Source organism: Colletes latitarsis, chromosome 4 (genome assembly GCF_051014445.1).
Source record: "Colletes latitarsis isolate SP2378_abdomen chromosome 4, iyColLati1, whole genome shotgun sequence".
Classification (NCBI taxonomy): Eukaryota; Metazoa; Arthropoda; class Insecta; order Hymenoptera; family Colletidae; genus Colletes; species Colletes latitarsis.
In genome coordinates, this window is record NC_135137.1 from 32,705,923 (window position 1) to 32,730,422 (window position 24,500).

Consider the following 24,500-nt stretch of genomic DNA (forward strand, 5'->3'; position numbering starts at 1 on the left):
TAGAAATGTATTAATATTAAACGAAGATATTGTTAGAGAGTGGCAAAGAGTAATAGTAATTAAATGAAAAGCGATTAGATGTCGATAGGTAAAATGTACGTACCTTATTATCTGTGAAACTGCCGTCTTACGAACACGTCTTATCGCGCCATTTTTCAGGGTACGAATGATGACGTAGTTCCATTAGCAGCGACATCACAAACTAGGCGGTAGATGGTAGAAGGTTGCATGCTTTCGATTTTCGATGTTTTTTTTAAAGAAAAATTAAGCCTCTAATTTCAAATAATATTGTTGATTATAAATATAAATAATTTTGAAACTAAAATTTAATTACCAAATAATTTATTATTATCACACTTTCCCCCTGTTATTATACCCTGTCATTATACGAAGCATCCGTTTCTCGATATATCTCGATCTATCATACGATTCATAACTGATTCTATCGTTCGAAATACTTTATAATGCAAGTTATAATATAAGTATTATGAGAATATTACCAATAGATCGAGGAGGTTCTCCTGATTTAAACACAATCGGCGTAGTGTGCCCGGCTTCGACAAGTTTCGAGAAGTTTGTTTTCTGTTAAAGTGTTTGCCCGGAATTACCGTCCTTCCCGGAACTACGACCATCGTTCGTCTTGTATAACCGGAAGTACAATATCAGCATCACGAAATAGAAACGTTCTCAACTACTGTGAATAGTAAGTCCGTACAGTAAAATATTACACATAATAGATTTAAAATAACTTTCCTAATAAAAAATGCATGTCAAAGATTTTTATCGTTGCGATCGTAACGTGATCTATTTAACTTAAGAGATCACACCAACTTGATGGACCCAATTGGACCTATTTACCGCGTATAAATCATTTTTACCGTTACTTTACAATGAATTTAAAAAGGAAAACCTCTACTTCACAATAACCTTTTAAAAGTTGATATACGATCTTTTGTTAGAGTTATCGTACTTCAAATGAAAACTGTGCCACTAGCATTTATAAAGTTTGTTCTCATACGAAAAACAGTTGAACTTAATAATTGTATTAGTAATTTAATAAATGCATCTAGGTACATAAAAAATCGTTTTATTCGTAGTACAGTTTTTTTATTTTGCTCGTGTTACTCTTATTCGTTGCTACTTACCTCTTTTTCAAAACGACTGAATTCGTCATATCAACGCTTATCTATACTGTTAAATTTTATTCCACATTATTTCTTGCATGTTCGATTGTAAAAAAAAAACATTTTTAAATATAATACACATCGGAAGTAAGTACAAAATAGATACATACGACGCATAAATACACTTTTAGTAACAATTAAATTGTTTATTAGTAAACTAGTTTAATATAGCACAGAACGAAGTAAAAATAAATTTCAAATTTAAAAATTACAAATACTTTAATTGAATAATTATTTTCACTGTAACCAAATAACCCATGCTTTATGGTAAGATGTACGTATTTACAGAGTGGACTATTAGTGACATTATAATAATACGTTCACCAATTTATAAAATTCTATCTAAAAGGACTAAATTTACTGTTCAAAATTTCTTATTGAAAATTTGATTTGCGCAAATAAACCTTACATGTATGTAAAATTGTCAAAAAAAAAAAAAAAAAACACTAATACAAGAACAAAAGAGTATTTTTTCATCTATTATGGACAAGTAAATTTTGAAACGCACAACCCAAATATTATAAATCGTAATTACAATTTGTATTTAACATTTTAATTACTACACACTTAGGTTACCTATCAATCGAGCAACATCATGTTTTTCGTCTAGCGAAGAATCCTACAAATTATACATAGGTAATTGTATATTGGTATATAACCTAATGTTACATCTTAATCAAAGGAATTTGATGTGTAGTATAAATTTTAATGTCGATTAGTACTTTAATTGATATCCATTTATTTAACTAAGCCCATTTTTTTAGCTTCCACTTCGTAAATTAATAACCTCCACATTTTGACTACAAACACTTCTGCTTCTTCATCCAATACCTAAAATATATTTAGTTACGTTATAAGATTAATCAATTTCCCACACTGAATTAATCAAATGAAAATCAGTTACCATCTGTACATCGTCAAGTATACCCTGAGGAGAGCTACCGGCCATTACTTTGCTACAAATAAAATCTACTAATGTAGGTTCAGGTTCTCCAATATATTCAATAATCTTTTTGTTAATCCACGGCCTTATCCTCTTTTCCATTAACGTCTGTAAAAGTCAACGAATAAGTTAAAAGTAGGCTTTACTAACTATAAACGTAATACAAAAACATAACTAAAAAACATAGTTTACATTATCTATTACAGCCCAATCTAGTTGATATCCGAATAAAGCGTTTTTATCTGTAGGTATCTTGTCAATAAGGGATTTTATGTGTTTTCGTTTTTCTTCTTGACTTTTTGTACTTTCTTCTTTCCCGGCTTTCGGGGCTTCCTCGGTAGACTTTTTCTTTTTCTCTTCGCCATAATCTGAAATACAAATCGTATAAAAAAAATTGCACTTTACATGAGCAGAGTCAGCCGCGTGATGAAATTTACCTAAAGGAACTAGTTTACGCTTCTTCGCGTTATTAGCACTATCGTCGTCGTCATCATTATTAAATACATCCTTGACGTCGATTCGACCTTTCTTTCTAGTTTGATTTGTCGGTTGCGAATTAACTGTAACAGCTGTACTCGGACTAGCTGGGGTTTTATTACCAACACCATGGTCGCCGCCTCGATTACCGCCACTTCCCATAGCAAATGGTACAAAGTTACCTAAAGTAACATGACTGTGTCATATAAATAAAGAATTTACTATTGTACCGATGAAAAAGAATTACTCTGTACTCACTACTGCTTGTTTTTTCTGGTTCACTAACAAGAGACATACGTGAATCTTCATCTAATGTGGGTGGAATGGATTGTGCTGATGGTGTGGCTGTTTGATGGGAAGGCGACGATCTCGTACCCTTTACACTCTCTCTATCAGTTTCCACGACTTCTTCGTTCTCTTCGCCATCATGATGATGATTCTGATGATGACGATGATGTCTTCTGTGATGATGATGATGTCGTGGAGGTGTCCTAGATGGCACTTCCGGTTGCGAAGCTTCGTCAAATTGCACACATTCATCACTGTCACTTTCGATAGGCTCAGTCTCTATAGGTGGCATAACTTCCTTTTCCTTTTTCACTACCTTCTCGTCTTCTTCGTCAATTATTGTAATCACTGGTTTAGGCTTATACTGTTCCTCCCTTTCCGCTTTTAACTAGAATATAGTACCGATTTATATTACTCAGTAAATTTTGATAAATAATTAATTTTACATGTATTATAATAAAATAGAAATATTATTAGTAGATCTGATAGAAAAATGAATTTTCTATTCGAAATTTTAAACATTAAATAACAATTAACATCCGCGGGAAGAGAAAAAAAAACACAGTCTCGTTTAATGTCCTTGGATGTCCTACTGTTAAACGGATCACCCTATATGATACTTAAAATGTATTTTACCCTTTCGAACTCCGCCGCTGGATCTGGATGAGAAGCATCAGCATAAAGTTTATCACGAAGACGTTGAAGCTCCTGTCGCTCTGCACAACGATCCCGTGAATCGGCTTCCGCTTCGAGTGCTCTCTCTTCTAGACGACGCGACAATTCTTTGCCTTTGTAATATTTGGCATCGTCTCGATCATCATCGTAATCTTCAAGGAATTCTTTCAAGCGTTTTGCCTCCCTTTCTCTTGCTTCCCGTTTCGCTCTACGTTTCTCCGCCTCTTTTTCATATTCCTTTTGTTTACGTCGTTCTCGCGTCTCCCATGCCCTCAAACGCTCTTGATACGCGGCTTCTTTCTCGCGTGCTCTTCTCTCGTTCTTCTTCCTTTCTTTCGCCTCTTCCTCTTCTTCCCTTTCGCGCATAATTTCCCTTTCAGTCTTTCTCGCTTCCTCCCTTTCACGTTCCCTTTCACGTTCTCTGTCACGTTCCCTTTCCCTCTCCCTTTCTCGTTCTCTATCCCTCTCACGTTCTCGCTCACGTTCCCTTTCACGATCTCGATCTCTTTCTCGTTCTCGATCTCTATCCCGATCTCTGTCTCTATCACGATCTCTATCGCTCCTCTGACGATCCCTATCTCGTTCTTTAGACCTTGAAAGAAAAAAATAATTGTTGACATTCTAGTATATCGAATTATAGTGATGCTTTGAAAATTGACCGATCGCTATCCCCGCCAATTCTTGGAACTGACTTTCCGCTTGTCCGACGGCCAAATATGTTTATATTTTCAAATCTACTCTGTCATTCCTTCAACTTTGGTCCTAAACGTTAGCCAATATCCAAGGCATTATTGTATGTTTTATTCAATGTTTACAAATCATTATCAATAATTTTAATATTGTTTAAAGTTCGTCTTTGCTTCTCTTCTCCCAAATATATTACAAATCTACTGTTTTTAATATTACGTAAATCAATCATACATAATTAAATTATTTAGTAATTGATAAAGAGTATAATTTCAAAATCAAAATTAATCTTTCGATCGTCATGATACATTGTTAATACCTGGATTTAGACCGCCTTTTATCCCTTCTACTACTTCCAGTACTACTACTACGGCCTTTGTGAGATGTAGGACTACCAGGATCACCATCCTGTTCATCTTTAGTACTGCTACCATCTCGCCTATCCCGTCGCTCCTTTTCGCGCTTTTCGCGCTCTTCTTTCTCGACTGCTTCTTTTTTCCGTTTTACTTGGGCCTTCTCCTCCTCCTGCTTCTATAAAACACAAAAATAAAAAAATAGGTGAGACCAAATAATCGAAACAAACTTATCAGGCTGTGATAATAAAACGCAAAAACTAGCAATCGTATTCTCCTGAGTTATAAAAATTAAAGGATAGAGAAAACGTTACTGTAAGTGTAAAGTTAGTTAATGTATATAAAAAGTAATGGTAATATCTACACTATAACAGTGCAGTATTATCCTTTCCTTTAAAGTCAAAACAAATGCCCTCATACGTACGTATATGTATATTTATATACATATTAATAAAATATAGAATACTTCACATTTAATATCTGCAAAGGTAGTACACGTTGTTTAAAAAATAATGTTAAACAAATTTGATCAATGTATGCTAAAACATATGGAAAATATATTAACAGTTTTATGTTCAATATCCCCGTAGCACCCGCAAAATGACGAACTTTTATTGCTCGGTAACGAATGCTTTGCAAAAAAGTTTTAATTCCTCGTAAAAAAAATCGAAGAACTTATCGTATAAAATTAATTATTTCAATTTTGCGTAAACAGTTTTAGTATTTAATGTTACAAATATTACAATATTTAACGATTACTAGTTGCACAAAAATTAATCACATGTCAAATATCATAATTCTGTTCATCTCAATGAGGTATACTCACTCCACTGGAGCATGCTCAGTCAGCAGCATCTTACACGAAATCTTGTTTATATATCAATTACCTAAGTGCAGGTATAAATTTTGGAAACAAGCATAAAAAATTTCTTAAGCTCTACTTAAACTAAAAATACCTTAATACTAACAGACGCATCGTAGAGGCCACCCAATGTACTTACAACATTGCAAATGTGCCTGTAAATCAAGTGTCTAAAACTATATAAGTCTAAGAGTCGAAAGGGGTGAATATTTAGATTTCTTGTCAATACTCAATAATTATTAGAAAGTATTATACCAATCAGAAGCGGAGTCATCACGAAGAAGGGATTCCACCAAAACATCTTTCACTTTTGCCAAGAAACTGTCACACGTCTGTCAACTTTGTTTTCTTCTGGCTATGCACAGCTGATGCAGCAAACTGTTGGATATCAAATGCACAATAGTTTGCCCACCCTTATCGTCCCGTATTATCAACGTAACGTCTTAGAAATAAATTAATATGGTTCATCCTTATTTGATATAATGGTATCGATAATGGGTTACTGCTTGGAGAGTCCAAGTACCACAGACTCTGATGAATATCGCCTCAAAAAATACTTCTATGTAAATCTCTTTAAAAAAGAATATTATTGAAAATTAAGCAACGTATAAAAGCAATAATATATTTATGTATGCATTGTCATTTTATATAATGGTGCATGCTCTATGTCAAAATGATAATAAAAGTATAACTGCAATTAATAAGAAAAAGCGTTTCTTGACCTATAAATTGCTTTTTCTTAAATTCTCATAACCGAATATCCATACAGTAACCCATACTCTTTTAAACTAATAAGGACAGAGTAACTGAGTGCATAAAAATAGATGCACTTATGAGGAGAAAACAGACTGTTGAAACATGAAATATCAGTGGTCATAGGTATTCAGATGGGCAGTTCACTAACAAAACTACAAGAACCGAATGGTTGTGTTGGCTCATGGTTGTGGAGTTTACTCACGGTGTGAAGTTGACTTGGTCAGTCAGTGTGGTGGTACCGGAGAATGGAGGAGCGCGCACCTAGGTACTACATGTCTGATCGAGACGCTGACAGAAGCTGTTTACACAAAATAAAGACAACAACTGAACAGTCGCCATTGTGATGACAAAATCATTTCATTGTGTATAGGATTCAGAAAGTCTCGATCCTATTAATAATCTATCTAAAAATATATTATAAAGTATGTCAGCGTCAAATTTCTTTTGTTTAAAATAATATCTTTTACCAATCCTAGGAAGTGCGTAAAAACCACTGGAATGGCAATTTTCTGACCTTCTATATACAAGTACTAGACTGCTAGACTTCAGTATAATCATATAAATTAATTAGAAACAATAAAATAAGAATATTGACATAATAATTTTCCATAATAGAAGAAATAATAACACAGAATAAAATAACTAATTAATTTTTTTAAACTGTTTAGAGTAATAAAAATAAACATTTGCAATTTGGTAGTAAATACAAGTATAACATCCAACAGATGTTTTATTATCATTTTTCTCAATAATACTTTGAAAATATATTTTTATTAAACTGAAAAATAATAAGTTCCAAGCATTCCAACTATTTTTACTTTAATCCTCTTACGTCCTACTTTAATATTGAATAGATAATATAGTATACTGTTCTAGACAATTATCAAAAATGAATTACCTGACGTTTTTTTATTCAATATCTAATAATATATGATAAATACATTGTATCTTTATAAAAATACTAGTGCTAGCAGTTTAGCACAATAAGTATAGAAGCGGGTAAAGAAATTTGATTGTATGGAATAAATTGTATTCAATATACAATAGCAATAATGCTATTATTAACGAAGAATTATTTGCGACGAGTCAAGAAAATGGAGTTCCAATAGAGACAAATTTATTGGCTACATGATGTCAGCATGTTGTAGAGTTACGAGATTCTCCCGTCTTAAGATTGCACTTTTCTTGTTTTTCATGTTTTGTTGGTTGGATATACTCTGACTTACCGACGAGGCTGCAGCTGCCTGCGAAAATACGAGGGTTGTGCTGTGATTGACTCCCTTCAGAGCCAATGAGTGAGTGAAAGAGTGGTCCCCACACACAGCATTCCTAGGCGTGTGCGTTTGCTGTGTGCGACGCACGCTGCCTGTTATTATAATTATAGCAACGAGTCACGGCTCCAATTATTTAGAGCTAACATAGCACACACGCACTTTATCACAAAATACTTAAAAACTATATTTTATAACTACACTCTTGTAATCCTCTTTTGCCTGCCCAAATACATAGTTCAATTTTCTACATATATGCTGTGAGTTTAATCAACAATTGTTTAACACGAATTGCAGATATAATCACAATACATTTTATTACACTGCTTAGATTGTAGAAACGTTTGAACATTTGTGTCATGTGTAAATTTTACCAATTATGCTCGAATAAAATTAAAATCATTCGTAATAAGTCAAATAGAACTAACGAATTTACTAGCTTTCAACAAAAACAAAAGACATCAAACTTTTTAAATTTAATATGTAAATATTATACAAATATTTAAGAACATAGCAAGTATATGATTACTTTTTCGAACCAGTATATAGAATCTAAAAACGGTTATTCTATAATATATTGACATTTCCTTTGACTTTGTAGAATGATCAAATTCTTTTGTTAAAAAAACAAATCAAACAAAAAATTTGATATAATATTTTATGAATGTAACAAAATAAGTACTACAAAGTATTACAAACATATTCTTAATTAATTTTGAGAATTAAAAGATATATTATTTATTTATTAAGCAGTTAAATATAATCCAAAAATATATAGAACAGAACTAAAACATCAGAATTAATATTTTACTTTAACATGTTCGTTACCACTATTCAGGTAAAAAAATGTGCAACAGAAACCATACTACATTACATTAATTTTATTAAATGTAGTATATTCTTATAACTATGTACAAGTAAAATGTATTAATATCAACTCAGTGTCGTGCATATACAACATTGGTATTATAGTTCATACATTTATTTATGCTTTATGCAGATATCAAAAAAAAATCATTGCTACCATAAATATGTTGTTGATGTTTCTGATTTCCAAAAATCGATGCATGATACGAACATGTTGAGCAAAATACCATCTTCTCAGAGAAAAGTTGGAAATGAATAATGAAATGCATTGCTCATATATGGAAAAACATAATAAACATTAGTATCTAAACAAAAATTTCAGAGAAAATTGTACTTATTATAATACAGAATAATGTTTATAATGCTTCGTAAAAAATTCACATGATTGGTGACAACAGTTTTATAATAATTATCATCTGTTAACCTATATCTTTGCAAATTTTAAACCCAAACCTATCAGACCACAATCTATAATACCTTCTAAGATTTTGGTATATCACATCCGACAATATGACCAAAAAGAAGGGCAGAAAAGTAAGAGTGACATAAGAAGAATAATAAAGAAAGTGTAAAAATAATTACCTTCATAACCTCTCTGAATTTTCCAATTTCTCGCGTAATCAAGTCTCTTTTACTTTCTTCAATTTCCGCATCATCCAAGTTCAAAGATTTTGCAACCATTTTTGTTTGATGTTCCTCTACAACACATTATAATAAATTTTCTATTAATGTTCAAATTTCATTGCATAAATTATCATAAAAAAATTAAGATTTTACCAGGAGCAACTTGAGCCATTTCCAAATCAGCAGCATGTTCAGCTACAATTTGATTAATGCGAGTTAATGCATCTGCATCCACTACCCTCATACCCTCATCCATGTAATCTTCGCCTTCTTCTCCTTCACCTCCATCGGTACATGTTTCATCCTGTAAAGGTGACTGACCTCCTCTCAACTTTTTCCTTCTTTCCGCTATAGTAAACCAAACATATACATGTATTATATAGAATTTTTTAAACATCATAATTTTTATGCAATTCTTTATTTTACCTTTAAACTGATCAAGAACAACTTTGGCTTTTGCATCAACTTTCACAACGAGTTTCTTTGTGCCTATTTCCATATCATGAAGCAATCTAACTGCTCTAAGACCTGCATCAGGACCTGCATATTCACAAAATCCAAACGCTTGGACTCTCTTCCAAGAAAGTACATGGCCACATGCACCCAGAATATGTCGTATCATCACATCAGGTGCTCTGTCCATAATGTTACCAATGAACACAGTAACTGGTGGACCAGATTCTCTCTCGCGGCGTCGATTATTATCATGACGATTCTGGTTACGTGCATACCGAACAGCTGGAGCTGAGGTCTGCATCGCAGATACGGGTGTTGGAATCATCTATGTTTTATAAATGGTAGGTTTCTTAATAATGCACATCTCTACTCATGCAGTCCAGTGTCTCCCCTCCCCCTAATAGCATATTAATGTATTTCTTCTCCTTTTGTTACTGTTTATTACAAACATGGCATCATGCAAATATTAACTTAAAGAAATTAAAAGAGACATTCGTATCCATAATAAAACTTTTAGAAAATTTTCATTTCATTCATATGCAATACTTCTAACAATGTAAATATTTTAAGTAATATATATCACACCTCACATTGACAATCTAAATACAAGTTAACGCAATACACTATATAACTGTTTTAACAGACAAGAAGATTTACAACTATGACATATTAGTAGTATTTATTAATATAAAGCTATATGAAGTCTGCATCCTGTGCTACTTAACACATTAATTAGTCCACAAGTAAGTGTTTGTATCAATACATGCTGTTTCCCTTTATTGTTTACAAAAAAAAAATTGCCTATAGTTCAATACACACTGATTATAACTTTTTGTATTTACAAAACAAAACAATGCATTAAATAACAATAACATGCAAAGATTTTGAATTAATTATAGACTTAAATAAATGTAAGTAAAGAGAAATCAAGAAATTAAATCCATAAATTTGAGAACATTAACAATGTTTAACATGTAATATCAAATGTTTATTTATGTTATGAAAATAAAAATAAACACAAAAACTTTTGTAACTATAATTTTACCCTAAAATTTTAATGAAACTAATAAGAAGCATTAATTGGTATTTTATTGTAAATACAGCAACATGTAGCAAGTGCAAAAGATATTTGAGGAAAACATCCACAAATTACTTTGTAGCATATGAAAACATACATGCTAAAAACATTAAAACAATGAATTTTGTATGTACTTACATGTGCCATAGGCATTACACCACCTATTATTGGCGGAGGTGCACCAACCATGTAAGGCATAGGTGGCATGCCTGGTATTCCCATTGGAGGTTGGCCAGGATAAGACATTTCTTATTTTAATTAGTACTATGGCAATGCTCTCACTAAAAAACATAAAACATAAAATATTACACCTATAAAACTATAATATAATATATATTTATGTAGATACATATTACTCCATTACAGATATTTAAAAATAAGGTTGTCTTCTACTACTGATTTAAATCTTCTAATTTTGTTTAAAATGTGTATACAATAATAAATATAAAATCACCTATGTTATCCAAAAAGGTTTAATGTACAATATTAAATAAGATTGAAAATTATTATTTTAGATTGAAAGTACTTTCATTAATATGTATCTAAAATGAAAAGAACATATTTTATCTTAATTTGTTTAATGTTATACAATTTTATAACAAAAATAAAGAAAAATAATTAATTTTATATCTGTCTCACCTTCTTTGTTATATCATTTATAATACTTACTAACACAAAACTTGTTTAGTTAAAATGACTTTTAAAATTATAAATTAAATAAATAATGATAAACAATCTTTACTAAATTTATGAAAAACTTACTCATTGGTCATAAATAACGAGGCTAAATAATTTCTAAATTTTTGCTTACATCACAGATATAATATCAATTAAAAACTAACATCTAAAAATAATGCTTATTCAAAACTATTATAGATTGACAGTTATTTTAAACGATTAGAAGAAACGTGCAAATATTGCAACAAGTAATAATTCAGTTATATCTGCAAAATATTAGTGTTCAAACATAGAGGAATTAATCGAACATTACAAAATATAAATTTAAACTAAAAATATTACGTAAAATTTTTTGAAAATTTTTACAAGATAATAACCTTTTATAAATAACAAACTTTTTAAGCAAAACCTACTGGCAAATAATCAGATACAAAGACCAATTTAACATTACATGAATTAATATTTAGAAATGAATACCTACGTTTTGCATTTTGATATAAAAACTATTCATTTTCTAAGTTTACTGTATAAGAACATGTTTTTCGTGGTAACAGTTACAGATGCCAGACAAGACATTAATGGATGCTTTGGTATTCTAACCATTAAATGATTTTAACAAAGAACTGATTCTATACTTACATAATATATTTGAAAATAGAAGCAATGCATCGATCATCGTTTTGAAAATGTTTATGTCATTTTGTTGAAACTATAGAGTTGAAGAGACGTTTCTCTAAATACACGAACTAAAACTTCCACTTTCACGATCCTTCATCTAGTAATCACTTCTTTTCCTCCATTACGGTTTTACGCGCTGTTCGCTTCTAGAAGGCTATGGTTGATGGTATATTTCCCATGCGTTTGTCAATACATCGTAAATGTACCATAGTTCGCACACATTACACAAAATGTTCCAAAAATCCCTATTTATTTTAATGAATAAAAATAACCTTGAAGAAATTTTTTACTCAAGAGACGATTGATAATGGATTGAAGAAATACATGTACAATTTAGAAGCTTCAAACTTTTTACAAATTTTAATTAACAATTCTGTGTACACTCCATCGGTACATGTCTCTAGAAATCTGAAATCTGTCATTTTGGAACGCATTTGCAAATAATTCTTCGGTACAAGCATAATAGAGACTTCAAGACATTGACAGATTTATTACAATCTAATAGCTATTGCCATTTTAAAACATTGGAAGAGTTATATTAATATTTGTAAATGTAATGTATGTAACAAGAATAAACATTTAGTTCATTCTACAATATAAAACATTTATTCCCTATACAACTTTAGGGTTTTCGTGGGTCTCTTTGCAGCACCACAGGCGGACTGATCCAGAAACAAAATATGGGGGGGCGACACTGTCGCCGCGACAGAGACTCCAGTATTACTAGCCATGCTGAACGAGAAACAGTAAAACCACGAGAGTCTGATTTTGCACTTGATAGAAAGAATACGTAATATTTGTGCATCTCTGTTTGTCCAGTGCAAAATCAGAATCTCATACTTTTACTATCTCTCACTCAGCATTGCTCGTATTGAAACCGACTGTGCTTGTATTTATTTCTGGTAGAACATATGCTAGACACAAATATATATCAACACAAATACATCAATAGTAATTACTTTAAATTATAATTTATTGGTTCAACGATAACAACATATTTTATTTTAATTTAAATTCCCATTATCGGAAAAATAAAAACCTTGGAGATGTTTGGAGATAAATTTATGTTTGATCGATTATTTTTAATATATGCCAAGTCAAATTGTCGCTATATTTCGACAATTTTTTAAAATATATTGGAATCATATTTTTTTTCTCTTTTAATGTAATTCTTTTCTTTGTTTAAAGGCAATAAAAATATTGCAAGGATACGAAAATCATGAAATAAATAACAGTATTAAATTATTTATTAACTCTACCAAAATTACATTCATAGATATAAATATCACTTTTTTTTATAAAAGTATATATTAATATATTTATTTAGTGAAAGTTTAATTATACAAACGGCTATTTGTATGTCGGGTAAGGTGACAATTTCTTTGAGTTTATTATACGTCACTAATAACAGTATGGTTCCACTAGAAAGAGGTGATCGTTTAAAAGAGTTCACAAAGATTGTTGATTATCACTTTTATTATTCGATAATATAAGTTTACAAAAGTTAATTGTTGTTCAGAAAATAATAAATAATTTTATCGTACTGATTTAGTAAAATGTTAAAAATATAAGAAAATTTAAAATTCATCAACGCCCTCTTCAGTTGATCGGTGTTCCGTTGAACTCTTTAATTCATGAAATGGCAGTGTGATGCATTCTTTAAGCTGGGTGAAGTGAATTTCATGGGTGACTAAAGTTTCAAAATATAAAAAAGAAATACTATAAATTATCAAAAATCCCGTTGTGCAAAGCAATTAATGTGACTGTATGCAATGTCCTCTAATCCGTCTTTTGAGGTATAAGACTTAGAATAAAATAATATTTTGTACTTTTTATTACTAGCTTTCGGTTGACAGTGGTAAATGGAATCCTGAAAATTAGATTTTTTAGGACAGTTTGCTTGCAAGAGAAATGAAATTATGTTAGAGATTTAGGAAGCGTAGTTATGAATTATGCGTGAACTTATGTAAAAATATAAAAAGTAATCTTAATGATTTTTACAATAATGTTTGCATAATTCATGTTCATTAGATAACCTTATTAAGTAAAATTTAAATTATACATTTATTGTAATTAATAGCGGTTGTTGATACGCGAAAGTTAATGTTTACAAGCTATTGAACAAAAATGCACGAAATGAATTTTTATTTACTCTTTAAGTAGGAAAATATAGATTATTTGTTGAAGTTACATATCATGTAAGTACAGTATTATGATTTATGTTTTCATATTTTATTACTAGTATTGCATTGTAGTGAAGATATTTAATTATGTATGTAGTAGTGCATGGATTAGATTACAGCAACATTTGATTAGAAAGATAAGAAAACTATAAACTTATATGTACAAAATGTAAAACTATATTGTTTAAAATATACATACTATTCTTAAATGTTACTATACAAGATGAAATGGACATTTTTTGTAAAAGTTTATAAACCTTTGAATTGTTTATGAAATTTTGTATCTTAATTTCAGCATATTTTTATTTGTTGTATAACCATAAAATTATCTCTACCTTTTAAAGAACTATTATATGGTATATAATATATGCAATAATTTTATGAACTCTGTATAATATTTACCTTGTGTTCAATAAATAATAGCTATGTAGATTATAACGTTATGTACAAGTTAATAGAATATTATATTTCATGTAAATAACTATGTAGCGATAATGGCACCGAGACGAGCTGAAGACATTCATGTTAAAAGAGTGGCAGCTTTAGGTTGCAAGTTACCTGAACAATTACCAGCAGGAGAAATACTTACAGATATTACTCAAAACAAATGGAAATTAGGACATACAATAGGATATGGTGGATTTGGTGACATATATTTAGGTAATGTTTTTTTTTTGTGAATAATTTTTTACTTGTAAATCAGTTATGAATCTTTATAAAGATAAAAAAACAACATATTCATGCATTCGATTTTCTTCTATATATATTTCTTATAAGTTGCTTTTAAAATGTGAATTTTTAAGTCTTAATTGAATATTTATATCTAATTTTCTAAATAATTATTCTATATTTAGTATTTAAATAAATATCTTTAAATCTTTTATACTTTGCATATTTTAAAGTTGAAGATAGGTAAATTACTGTATAAATAATGATTTTATCAATTAATACATTTTCCATATATAATGTTATTTAAAAATAATTTTTATTTCAAAGAAGTTTATTGTGAACTTATTTTAAATATTTGATTCATACTTCTATTTTTTAATGCTGTGGGTATTTCTAAATCTTCTTTTACTAATTTTATAAATTGAACATTTTATGTTATAGCATCAAATGATATTTATGCACCTGTAAGAGAGGATGCAAAATATGTTATAAAAATTGAACCACATAATAATGGTCCATTATTTGTTGAAATGAACTTTTACATAAGAGCAGCTCGTAAAGATATGAGTAAGTAACATGTTTACATGAAACATGTAATTTATGTTTTGTATATATTTCATTATTGTAAATTACAGTTGAGAATTGGTGTAAATCACAAGGAAAAAGACGAATAGGTGTTCCAACATATGAAGGATCTGGCTCTCATATATATCAAGGTCAAAAATATAGATTTTTAGTAATTCCAAGATTTGGTATAGATATTGGAAAATTGTTTATATCGAATGGAGGAAAGTTACCTATGAAATTTGTTAATAGGCTAACTATTCAAATGGTACTTAATCAATGTAATTTATGATGAAATTGAGATACCAAAAGCAATTTTATTCATTCTTTTATATTTCTATAGTTAGATGCTCTTGAATATATTCATAGTCGAGGATATGCTCATGCAGATATTAAGGGATCAAATATTTTATTATCATTGAGCAAGGAAGACATCAATGCAAAAAGATCACAGGCACATTTAGTTGATTATGGGTTGGCCTATCGTTTTCGTACAGGATTAGGTATACATAAACCATTTGTTCACGATGAAAGAAGAGCACACGAAGGAACATTAGAATTTACATCAAGAGATGCACACCATGGAAGTAAGTTTTATAAACTTGCAACCTTGCATTGTATTCTATTTCATCGCGAACGTGTGTATTATTTTAGCACATTCAAGAAGAGGAGATTTAGAAACTTTAGGATATAATGTATTGCAATGGTTATCTGGTAAATTACCCTGGGAGAAAGAAGATGGCAGTTTGACAATGGATCCAGAAGAAGTCCATGCGCAAAAAGAAATTTTACTCTCAAATATACCATTGTTTATGCATAAATGTTTTCCTTATAAGAAAAAACCACCTGGTAAGTTGCCAAATTTTTTGTAAGAAAATGAAAATTGTTATAGTTTACAAAAATTTCTAAATAATTATAATATGAGCTATTACCTTTACTAAATAAATAGAGTATTCTTTAAAGCAAGATATTACTAATAATACTTTCTTACCAGCTGCCATTGTGGAATACATGACTTATATTACTGAATTGGGATTCGAAACTAAACCTAACTATTCCTATCTACGTAGTCTATTTCAAACTGGTTCGAACCAAAAAAATGACGTTCCTACATGTTTATATCGTGTAAGAGAATCTAATGAAAATATTTCTTGTCCCATCTCTTTCAAACGACCGTATTTAAGAGAAAGAAAGCCATGTAAACCTGTTAACGGCGAGGTATATATTATGAATAATTGCTTATCTTTTTTTTATATTTATTATTATCATTAAGTTCCATGTTATTGTAAAGAAAAAATAACAAACATTGTTTCTAGATACGTATAACACGAAATACGCAACCTAAACCTCCAATTGAAAGAAAAGAGTTTTGTTGGGAAGCAGTATTAGCATTACATCCTGATAAACTTGCAAAAATTACTGTACAAACTCTGCCTTCGTCACTCACTCCCCCAACACCGCTTACTCCACCACCATCTCCACCACCTCCATCCTTACCTACATATGCTATGTTAAGTGTAATTCAAAGAATGAAAGAAAGACAATCTGGGGCATTGCGATACAGATCACTACCAAAATCCACAGAGTAAATATTCTAATTTAATTTTCAGAATTATATTTTAGTATATTACATATAATACAAATATAAGACGGAAATTATATTTTCTGCAAATAGCGATCTTAAGGCGAAGTGGATGACACCAGCCATGGAACAAATTGTTCAAATGAGAAAGAAGATTCCATCACCGCTTTCTTTATCTAAAGTTTCACCGCGTTTGACTCGTTCCCGAGTGGCTAAATTAAAGCGTAAGTTAAATTTAATATATGTTGATTGAAATTATATTTATTTGACGAATACGCGATAATGTAACAGTTACATAATCAAATCATATGCATATTAGGACTTGGGAATAAGAAATCACACAAGAAAATACACAGTAATAAAAGAAGGAAATGTCCATCATCATAAACAGGATCGATTTTTCTGACTATTGTTCCAATTTTCATTCCTTGGATAATGGAATTTTGAGCAAGTTATCTAAATAATGGATGTATGATTAAGTATTATTCTCAATTAGTTTATTTAGATTTTATAAGAATATACTCTTGATGTTCCTGTTAAAAGGACAAAATTTCATTCATTAGTAATGCCTCAAGTGCTTAGTGCACTACTTTTTGTAAGACTGCTTTATCATGATTTGTTATTGAACAAATGATATGATTAATATAAGATTTTTTTTAAATAATTGAATAACGAACAAATAATTACAAGTAGTTGAAATAATAGTTATAGAAATTACACTGCTTCCTTTTAGCAATATGATTTCAGTATAATTGGATTAAGACTTGTTCATAGACACAGTAACGAAAAATTACTACTTCCGCAAACATGAAATATGTAAGCATCTCATAATTAATTATTGTAGTAAACATACGATCTGAATATTAAATTAGAGATTCGTTTAATCAAGTTTTAGTTTAGTTTGCAAACTGAATTTTAATATTAAAAGCACATAAACGAGTTTCCAATGTTTATACAAGTTATATTAAAATTTTATTCCTATATTAAAATAATGTAAATAATATTCTAAAACTATCCAAAACATGTTCAAGTACATTTTATTGTTAAAATTGTGTTGCAATTCTCGTGATTACAGATCAAATATATTATACTTGAATGTTAATAACAATAATTTGATTTAACGATAATATAAGTGAGGACTTGTAATTATCATAGAAAATATGAAATTTGAAATTTCAGTATGAATTCAGTAGTATATTTTAGTAGGATATAATTACAAACAGTGAAATATGTGTAAAAATAATTTGCAATCGTAAGCTGTTGTTTTACTCTCAACAAACCAGTATTGAGCTATTAATTGAACTAATAACATATATATTATATAGGGTCAGTCACGTAAATGAAACGAGTTTTATCTCGAATTTAGGTAAGAGATAGAACAAATTGTAAAAAGAAAAGTTGTCCTACAGTCTTTTTTCTATCTCTTACTGAATTTAAACACGTCCCGTTTGCCCGACCTATCCTCTGAATATTAAATTGCAGTAGCTTACGTTTGTCATTATATTTACAATATGTTAGCAAGAATGAGTGTATAGTATAAATAAAAAGAATGCTATTTTAATTCATGGCAAGATTTTGTATTAAAAGTAATTTAAAAACACACGCCTTTGAAAGTCTATCGTTTACGCTTAGAATACATAAAAAATTATCACACATTAGCCCATCTCGTTTCAGTATGATTTAATTTAATTTGTATTAATTTGAGATCTTACATTTACAAAACATTGTTATATCAGACTCAATCGATCATTGTATATATTTATATAACAAAGAACATGTATAGATGAAAGCGACGATTTATTTGCAGTAAGTTTGTGATAATGTATTTGTATTTTCTTAAGTTACACGTACCTGTGCCACAAAGCAGTGTTGTTAAAGACTTAAAAATGTATTGTAATTAAATAAATACACTAGCATTTGTAATTCTTTGTATAATATTCTTGTATTTACCAAATTTCATGAATATACAATAATTGAAATAGTGAATATTTCTTTCTTTACATACTATTACGTTAGTTATACTAACCATAAATATTAATATTACAAGGCTGACGTTTAGTTATTTTATTACATTAAAATAAACAAAAACGTATAAATTTTGATTAACAGCACTGCAACATAAAGAGATTTAAAACCATTTAAGTATTGTTAACAAAATTACGAAGAAAAGGTCGTTATACAGTTTATTTACTGCTTTGTACCATATTATAATCAAATACATAATACAAGTTTAAATGAACAGTAAAAAAAATGACAAAAATTATGTGTATTTACTCTACATAGAATATAATTGTGTCAATATATAACAATAAATTTGTATATTATTGTATATTTGAAAAATATGATAATAAAAGACTTTAATTATTTTAATGCCTTTTATTATTCTACAAGATGAAATGTAATGTATATTTATTATCAATTTTACAAATTTAAAGTATAGTGTTTTTGTACAATTTTTTATTTAACATCTATAACATTAGTATATAATATTGAGTATAACAAAAATTATAACGAAATATAATAAAAAATTATTGCAATGCATTAGAAATAACATTTAAAGAAAAAACTCAAAAACACATTTTTCTTTAACAAAGAAGGTATCTAACAACTTTTTGAAACAAAAATGTTTCAAGGTAAAGAATTAGGAAATTAATGTTTAAAATAATATTAGCACCATTTAATATAATGCATGCAGTATGCAGTACTTGTTTAATAGTAGCGATAGTAGTGATACTATGCCACACTAAGTATAGCGAAGTAAATAAATGCAACCACGCCCGTGAAGTTTGCATTTTAACATTTGTTAATGCATTATAAAAATTCATAAAAAATTTCCAAAATAAGTAAAAATGACAAAAAACAATGAAGTATTCTATCGGTTTACACTAAAAAGCAATGAAATATGACATACAGTTAACCTTGTTCTTTCATCGACAGTATAGTGACATCATTTATTCATTGACTCAGATGTAAACTATTCTTAAAGAATGTTTTCTTCTGTATTTTGTACTTAGCGACGCCGATAAAGATCACGTTATAAAAATCATATTGGAAACTAATATAATTTATAATGATAGTATTATCGTTAGTTTTTTATTTCTGCAGTCATGTACTTAGTCAAAAATACGAGGGTTGTTTTCGGAGTTCTGTGTTAGATCCGGATTTACCAACCCCGATATCAAATCGTGATAGTATACCAGCAGAATGTATCAAAAAGTGTCGTTCTCGTTATTACATGTAAGTTATAGAATTATCGTCTGTATTTATTAACATTAACAATAAAGGAACTAACAATTCATGTCTTCTATAAATGATCCATAGGTTTGCTGGATTAATGAATGGTCAAGACTGTTTTTGCGGTAGTAATTATGGTAGAAAAGGTATATCTACTTCTTGTACTTATCCTTGCACTGCTGATCCAAATAATTATTGCGGCAGTCAGGAAGCAATGAGTATTTATTCAACTGGACAAAAAGGTACATCTATTAAATATTGCTATGTATAATTAATATTTAATACATTTCTTACTATGGTGACTAGCATTTCAAACACAATGTTGCAAAATTGTTTATAAGGAAAGAATACTTGTAAAATTGTATACAATGTTACTGTTATTAGAAATGCTATAAAACAACAAATACACCATTGAATTGTTGAATATTTTTATTTATCACTCTACAATTTGAATAAATGGGAAACTGGCATGGCAATCAATATGTTAATATAATATAAAAATTTCTTATATCTGTTAATTAATTGCATATTTTTTATAGGTCCTAGCCCACCAAGAAGAATAGAAATAATTCACAATGGTCTAGATAGTTTACAAATTACATGGGAACCACCCAACATATCTAATGGAAATATTACATCTTATACTTTGAAAGCAGCAGTTATTGAAACACATGCTTCTGATCTATTACCAGTTGTAGAAAGTCAAGTGCAAGGGGGAACTATAAACAATATTACTTTACGAGATCTACAACCAGGCACAAAATATAATATATCTATCATAGCAACTAACACTCAAGGAAATAGCGAGCCCGCGTATATTTCAGGATGGACACTAATTGCCCCACCTAATAAACCAATTATGCCAAAAGTAATAGAACAAACAAGTACTACCATAACTGTCTTATTATCAGAAGGAAATAGCGAATATGGACCTGTTAGCTCATATCAAGTATTTGTTGTTCAGTCTGGTGTAATACCTCCATCAAGTCCTAATATTATGTACTATAATTATGAAAAATCAAAGCAAGAAGGTTTAGCATATTATATTACAGGAGAATTTGAATCTTCTGAATTTTATAAATATAAAAGGTTTACAGTCGGTGATGGAAAAATGATTGGAAGATATTACAATGCACCTCTGAATACTCAAACAAATCCTCAGATAGGTTTAGCAGTGATATCTAGATTTCAAAGAGAAGTGCAATTTGCTTATTCAGACTTGATTAGCAACTTAAAAAGTTATGGTAAAAATGAGAATACCAAAATGGATACAACAACGATCATACTTTGTGTTGCAATTGGTCTTTTAGGGGCATTGCTTGTAGCTTTAATAGTATTGTATTTTGTATTGCGACAACGTCATGAAAAATTTCGTATGCAAAAGCTTCCAGAACAACAAGAACTTACGTTACAAGGACCACTATACGAAATTGACAATATGGCGTACATTCCAGAAGATGTACCGGAAAGAACAAATCATTACCAAGAATTAAAAAACAAGGTATGGACCATACCACAAAACGTATTAACAATTAGTGACACTATAATACGTAGAGGACGATTTGGTGCTACTCACACAGGTACAGTGGAGAAAGATGGGAAATCTTGTACTGTAGCAATTCATATTATAGCTGACAGAGTATTAAAAGCATCAGAGAAAAGGAATATGTTACGAGAATTGGATGTTTGTATTAGAGCATGCCCTATGAAATATCTTGCAGATCTAGTAGGAACTTGCGAAACGGATAATACATTGTATGTTGTACTAGAGTTGCCACTTCAAACATTAAAAAATCGATTGTTGGCTGCAAGATCCGGAAATACATTTCCAGTTAATCAGATTCTACCTATGGGATCTATGATAGCATCTGCTTTACAACATCTTGAAAATTGCAAAATTGTACATGATTATCTGTGCGCGCGTAGCGTAGGTCTATGCAACGATTGGACACCTAAATTAATGGGTTACGGTATTGCTAAGTATGCTATAGAAGATATAAAATACACTCGATGGACTGCCATTGAATGTTTTGGTAATAAAAAAAAGCAATTGCCAGCAGTAATTTGGGCGTTTGGTGTACTTTTATGGGAAATGCTCAGTATGGGTGGTACACCATATTCTAATCTTGTACTTGAAAGCGAAGTAGAAGAAGCAGTTGAGCGAGGAGTTAGATTACCGCAATTATTAGATACTCCTGACCCGCTTTACGAAGTTATGTCGTCTTGTTGGCATGTCGAAAGTGAAGAAAGACCAACATTTTCAGAACTTACAAGATTGGTAACTATTCTTTTTATTCTTAAAACATTGAAAATAAAATATTCCTTCATTCATATATTCTTTATTGAATTTTATATTTTTAGGATACTTTAAGCATCTGTCCTATTACAACAATTACAGAACCATGCATCCCAGAATTAGAATTAAATTAATGTCATTAATACACAGGTGTTCATATTTTTATTGTATTTACATGATATTTATTGTATTGTACATAGTAATCTTATATTCTTTAAGTATTCTTAAACACTATCTTTATATACTTATATAGTTACCATTGCTACAACTTATTATATGTAACATTTTATATTTTTTTCACAGTACTTTAGATCTTTATTTTATATTTTTTTATTTTTTTTATAAAACAATATATACACTTATAACTGATAACACTTTCCGTCCACGATTTTTAGGATAAGGTTGAAAACAGGTACAGTTTTTGCAAAGTATAACTTTCCATTTAGAAAACAACATTATAACAATGACAATGGATTTATTATAAATACTATAAAACAATAAGAGACACTTTTATTTAGATTTTCAAATTACGCTAATGATAACTGAATAAAAAATCTCAAATATGTTTTGTTGTTTTGTAAAATGATTGTATTACAAAAAAAAGTACTTATTTAGTGTTTCATTTCTAAAAATTTTAGATGATTATAGTATTTTGAATAAATAAAGCGATACCAAACTATTATTCCACATATTTTTAATTACATGTTTTTTCATACACATTATTATTTTGATATACAGGGTGTTTGACCACCACTGGGAAAAATTTTAATGGGAAATTCTAGAGGCCAAAATAAGACGAAAATCAAAGATACTAATTTGTTAATTGAGGCTTCCTTAAAAAATTATTAAAAAATTAAATTAAAAAATTTCAAATCGATCTGGAAAAATTATTTTTGATTGCGGGGGTCAACTACAATCATTTTTGGTGAATACACATACCCCCGAAATCCTATGTACTTTCGAGAAAAAAATTCTTTTTCTTTTATAACTTTTTAACAAAGCCTCAATCAACAAATTAGTATCGTAGATTTTCATCTTATTTTGGCCTCTAGAATTCGCAATTAAAATTTTTCACAGGAATGGTCAAACACCCTGTATAATGTGGTGGAAATCATATGTATACACTTTATGATTTACAGATTTTATATAATTGCAATATTTATGTGATAATAATTGCATTTATATTTAGGAGGGATTTTTTTTAAAACAAAAGAATGATCTCAAATTTAATATTTGTATCAGTATTTATTCTAAAATTTAGTCATTTTATTATACTTATATATACATACATACACACACACTCTAAAACATTTGTATCTAGTGTCAAAGAGTAGTAACCTAATATAGAGCTCATTAAATCCAAATATTTTTGCATGTAACAGCTGAAATGTTTACTATTTTATACCTACAGTGACTGTGACTTGAAATTTTACACTTAATGGTTTGATAGGTTTTTTTCTTTAAAACATAAAAATCACATTAAATGATTGAAACTTGTATACAGATATGCAATATAATGTTTCTTTATTTGATGTGTAACAAAAATTCTCAGCATTAAGCATATACTATTTGACTGCCATCATCTCAACAAGATTAGGAGAAAACATAAAATCCAAAACAATATAAATGAAATAATAAACTCACGTGAAAATACTAATAACATAATTGCCTTCCTCAATGAAATCAAAATCTACATCAAACTGTAAAAAAAAAAGCAAGCTTGTACTCACGCACAAACACATTGTATTCCCACTGTGCAACGCGATTGAAAAATGCTAGAAGAATAGAATGTAAATGTACCAAGTTGCACATGACCTAAGTTGTTAATGCGACTATAAACTTTAATAAAAAAAAAAATATACTAAAAATTACAGTAATATTCAATGAATTAAATTAGGCATTGTCTATGTATAAAACCTAGCTATCAATGAAAATCGTACAAAAGAAATTAGATACATTTATAGAATAATATGTAACGTAAATTACTGATACTACTATTATTATAACGAAACCCAATGCATTTTCAACGCACTTTGGTTGTCGAGGCATTGATTTTATATTTTCATAATATTCACGTGTTATTGTTTACTATTTT

The 24,500-nt window shown here is 29.5% G+C and overlaps 3 protein-coding genes across 7 annotated transcripts; 2 read left to right on the forward strand and 1 right to left on the reverse strand.

The window, feature by feature from the left end:
* Window positions 1-1,133: 1,133 nt before the first annotated feature.
* LOC143340990 (RNA-binding protein 25) lies at window positions 1,134-12,034 on the reverse strand. 3 transcript variants are annotated; one of them, XM_076763481.1, is made up of 12 exons: window positions 11,839-12,034; window positions 10,660-10,802; window positions 9,414-9,738; window positions 9,141-9,335; window positions 8,946-9,061; window positions 4,574-4,785; window positions 3,529-4,159; window positions 2,863-3,280; window positions 2,565-2,786; window positions 2,320-2,495; window positions 2,089-2,235; window positions 1,134-2,015 (listed from the first exon to the last, which is right to left on the reverse strand). In XM_076763481.1, the coding sequence occupies exons 2-12, from the start codon at window positions 10,765-10,767 to the stop codon at window positions 1,923-1,925; spliced, it is 2,643 nt and encodes an 880-aa protein (XP_076619596.1). In that variant the 5' UTR covers window positions 10,768-10,802; window positions 11,839-12,034; the 3' UTR covers window positions 1,134-1,922. The 3 variants fall into 3 exon arrangements, with proteins under 3 accessions (XP_076619596.1, XP_076619594.1, XP_076619595.1); XM_076763479.1 differs by having other exon boundaries at window positions 9,414-9,768; XM_076763480.1 differs by lacking the exon at window positions 11,839-12,034 and adding an exon at window positions 11,681-11,783 and having other exon boundaries at window positions 9,414-9,768.
* A 1,480-nt stretch (window positions 12,035-13,514) lies between these two features.
* LOC143341092 (serine/threonine-protein kinase VRK1) lies at window positions 13,515-18,861 on the forward strand. Of its 3 annotated transcripts, none has more exons than XM_076763710.1 (11): window positions 13,515-13,673; window positions 14,038-14,075; window positions 14,550-14,720; window positions 15,171-15,296; window positions 15,365-15,561; window positions 15,637-15,880; window positions 15,948-16,142; window positions 16,288-16,511; window positions 16,610-16,878; window positions 16,969-17,099; window positions 17,195-18,861. In XM_076763710.1, the coding sequence occupies exons 3-11, from the start codon at window positions 14,555-14,557 to the stop codon at window positions 17,260-17,262; spliced, it is 1,620 nt and encodes a 539-aa protein (XP_076619825.1). In that variant the 5' UTR covers window positions 13,515-13,673; window positions 14,038-14,075; window positions 14,550-14,554; the 3' UTR covers window positions 17,263-18,861. The 3 variants fall into 3 exon arrangements, with proteins under 3 accessions (XP_076619825.1, XP_076619826.1, XP_076619824.1); XM_076763711.1 differs by having other exon boundaries at window positions 14,041-14,075; XM_076763709.1 differs by lacking the exon at window positions 14,038-14,075 and having other exon boundaries at window positions 13,516-13,673.
* Window positions 18,862-19,608: 747 nt separating this feature from the next.
* LOC143340845 (putative inactive tyrosine-protein kinase Wsck) lies at window positions 19,609-23,063 on the forward strand. Its single transcript, XM_076763197.1, has 4 exons — window positions 19,609-20,112; window positions 20,197-20,351; window positions 20,649-22,387; window positions 22,471-23,063. The coding sequence occupies exons 1-4, from the start codon at window positions 19,946-19,948 to the stop codon at window positions 22,537-22,539; spliced, it is 2,130 nt and encodes a 709-aa protein (XP_076619312.1). The 5' UTR covers window positions 19,609-19,945; the 3' UTR covers window positions 22,540-23,063.
* The last annotated feature ends 1,437 nt before the right edge of the window (window positions 23,064-24,500 follow it).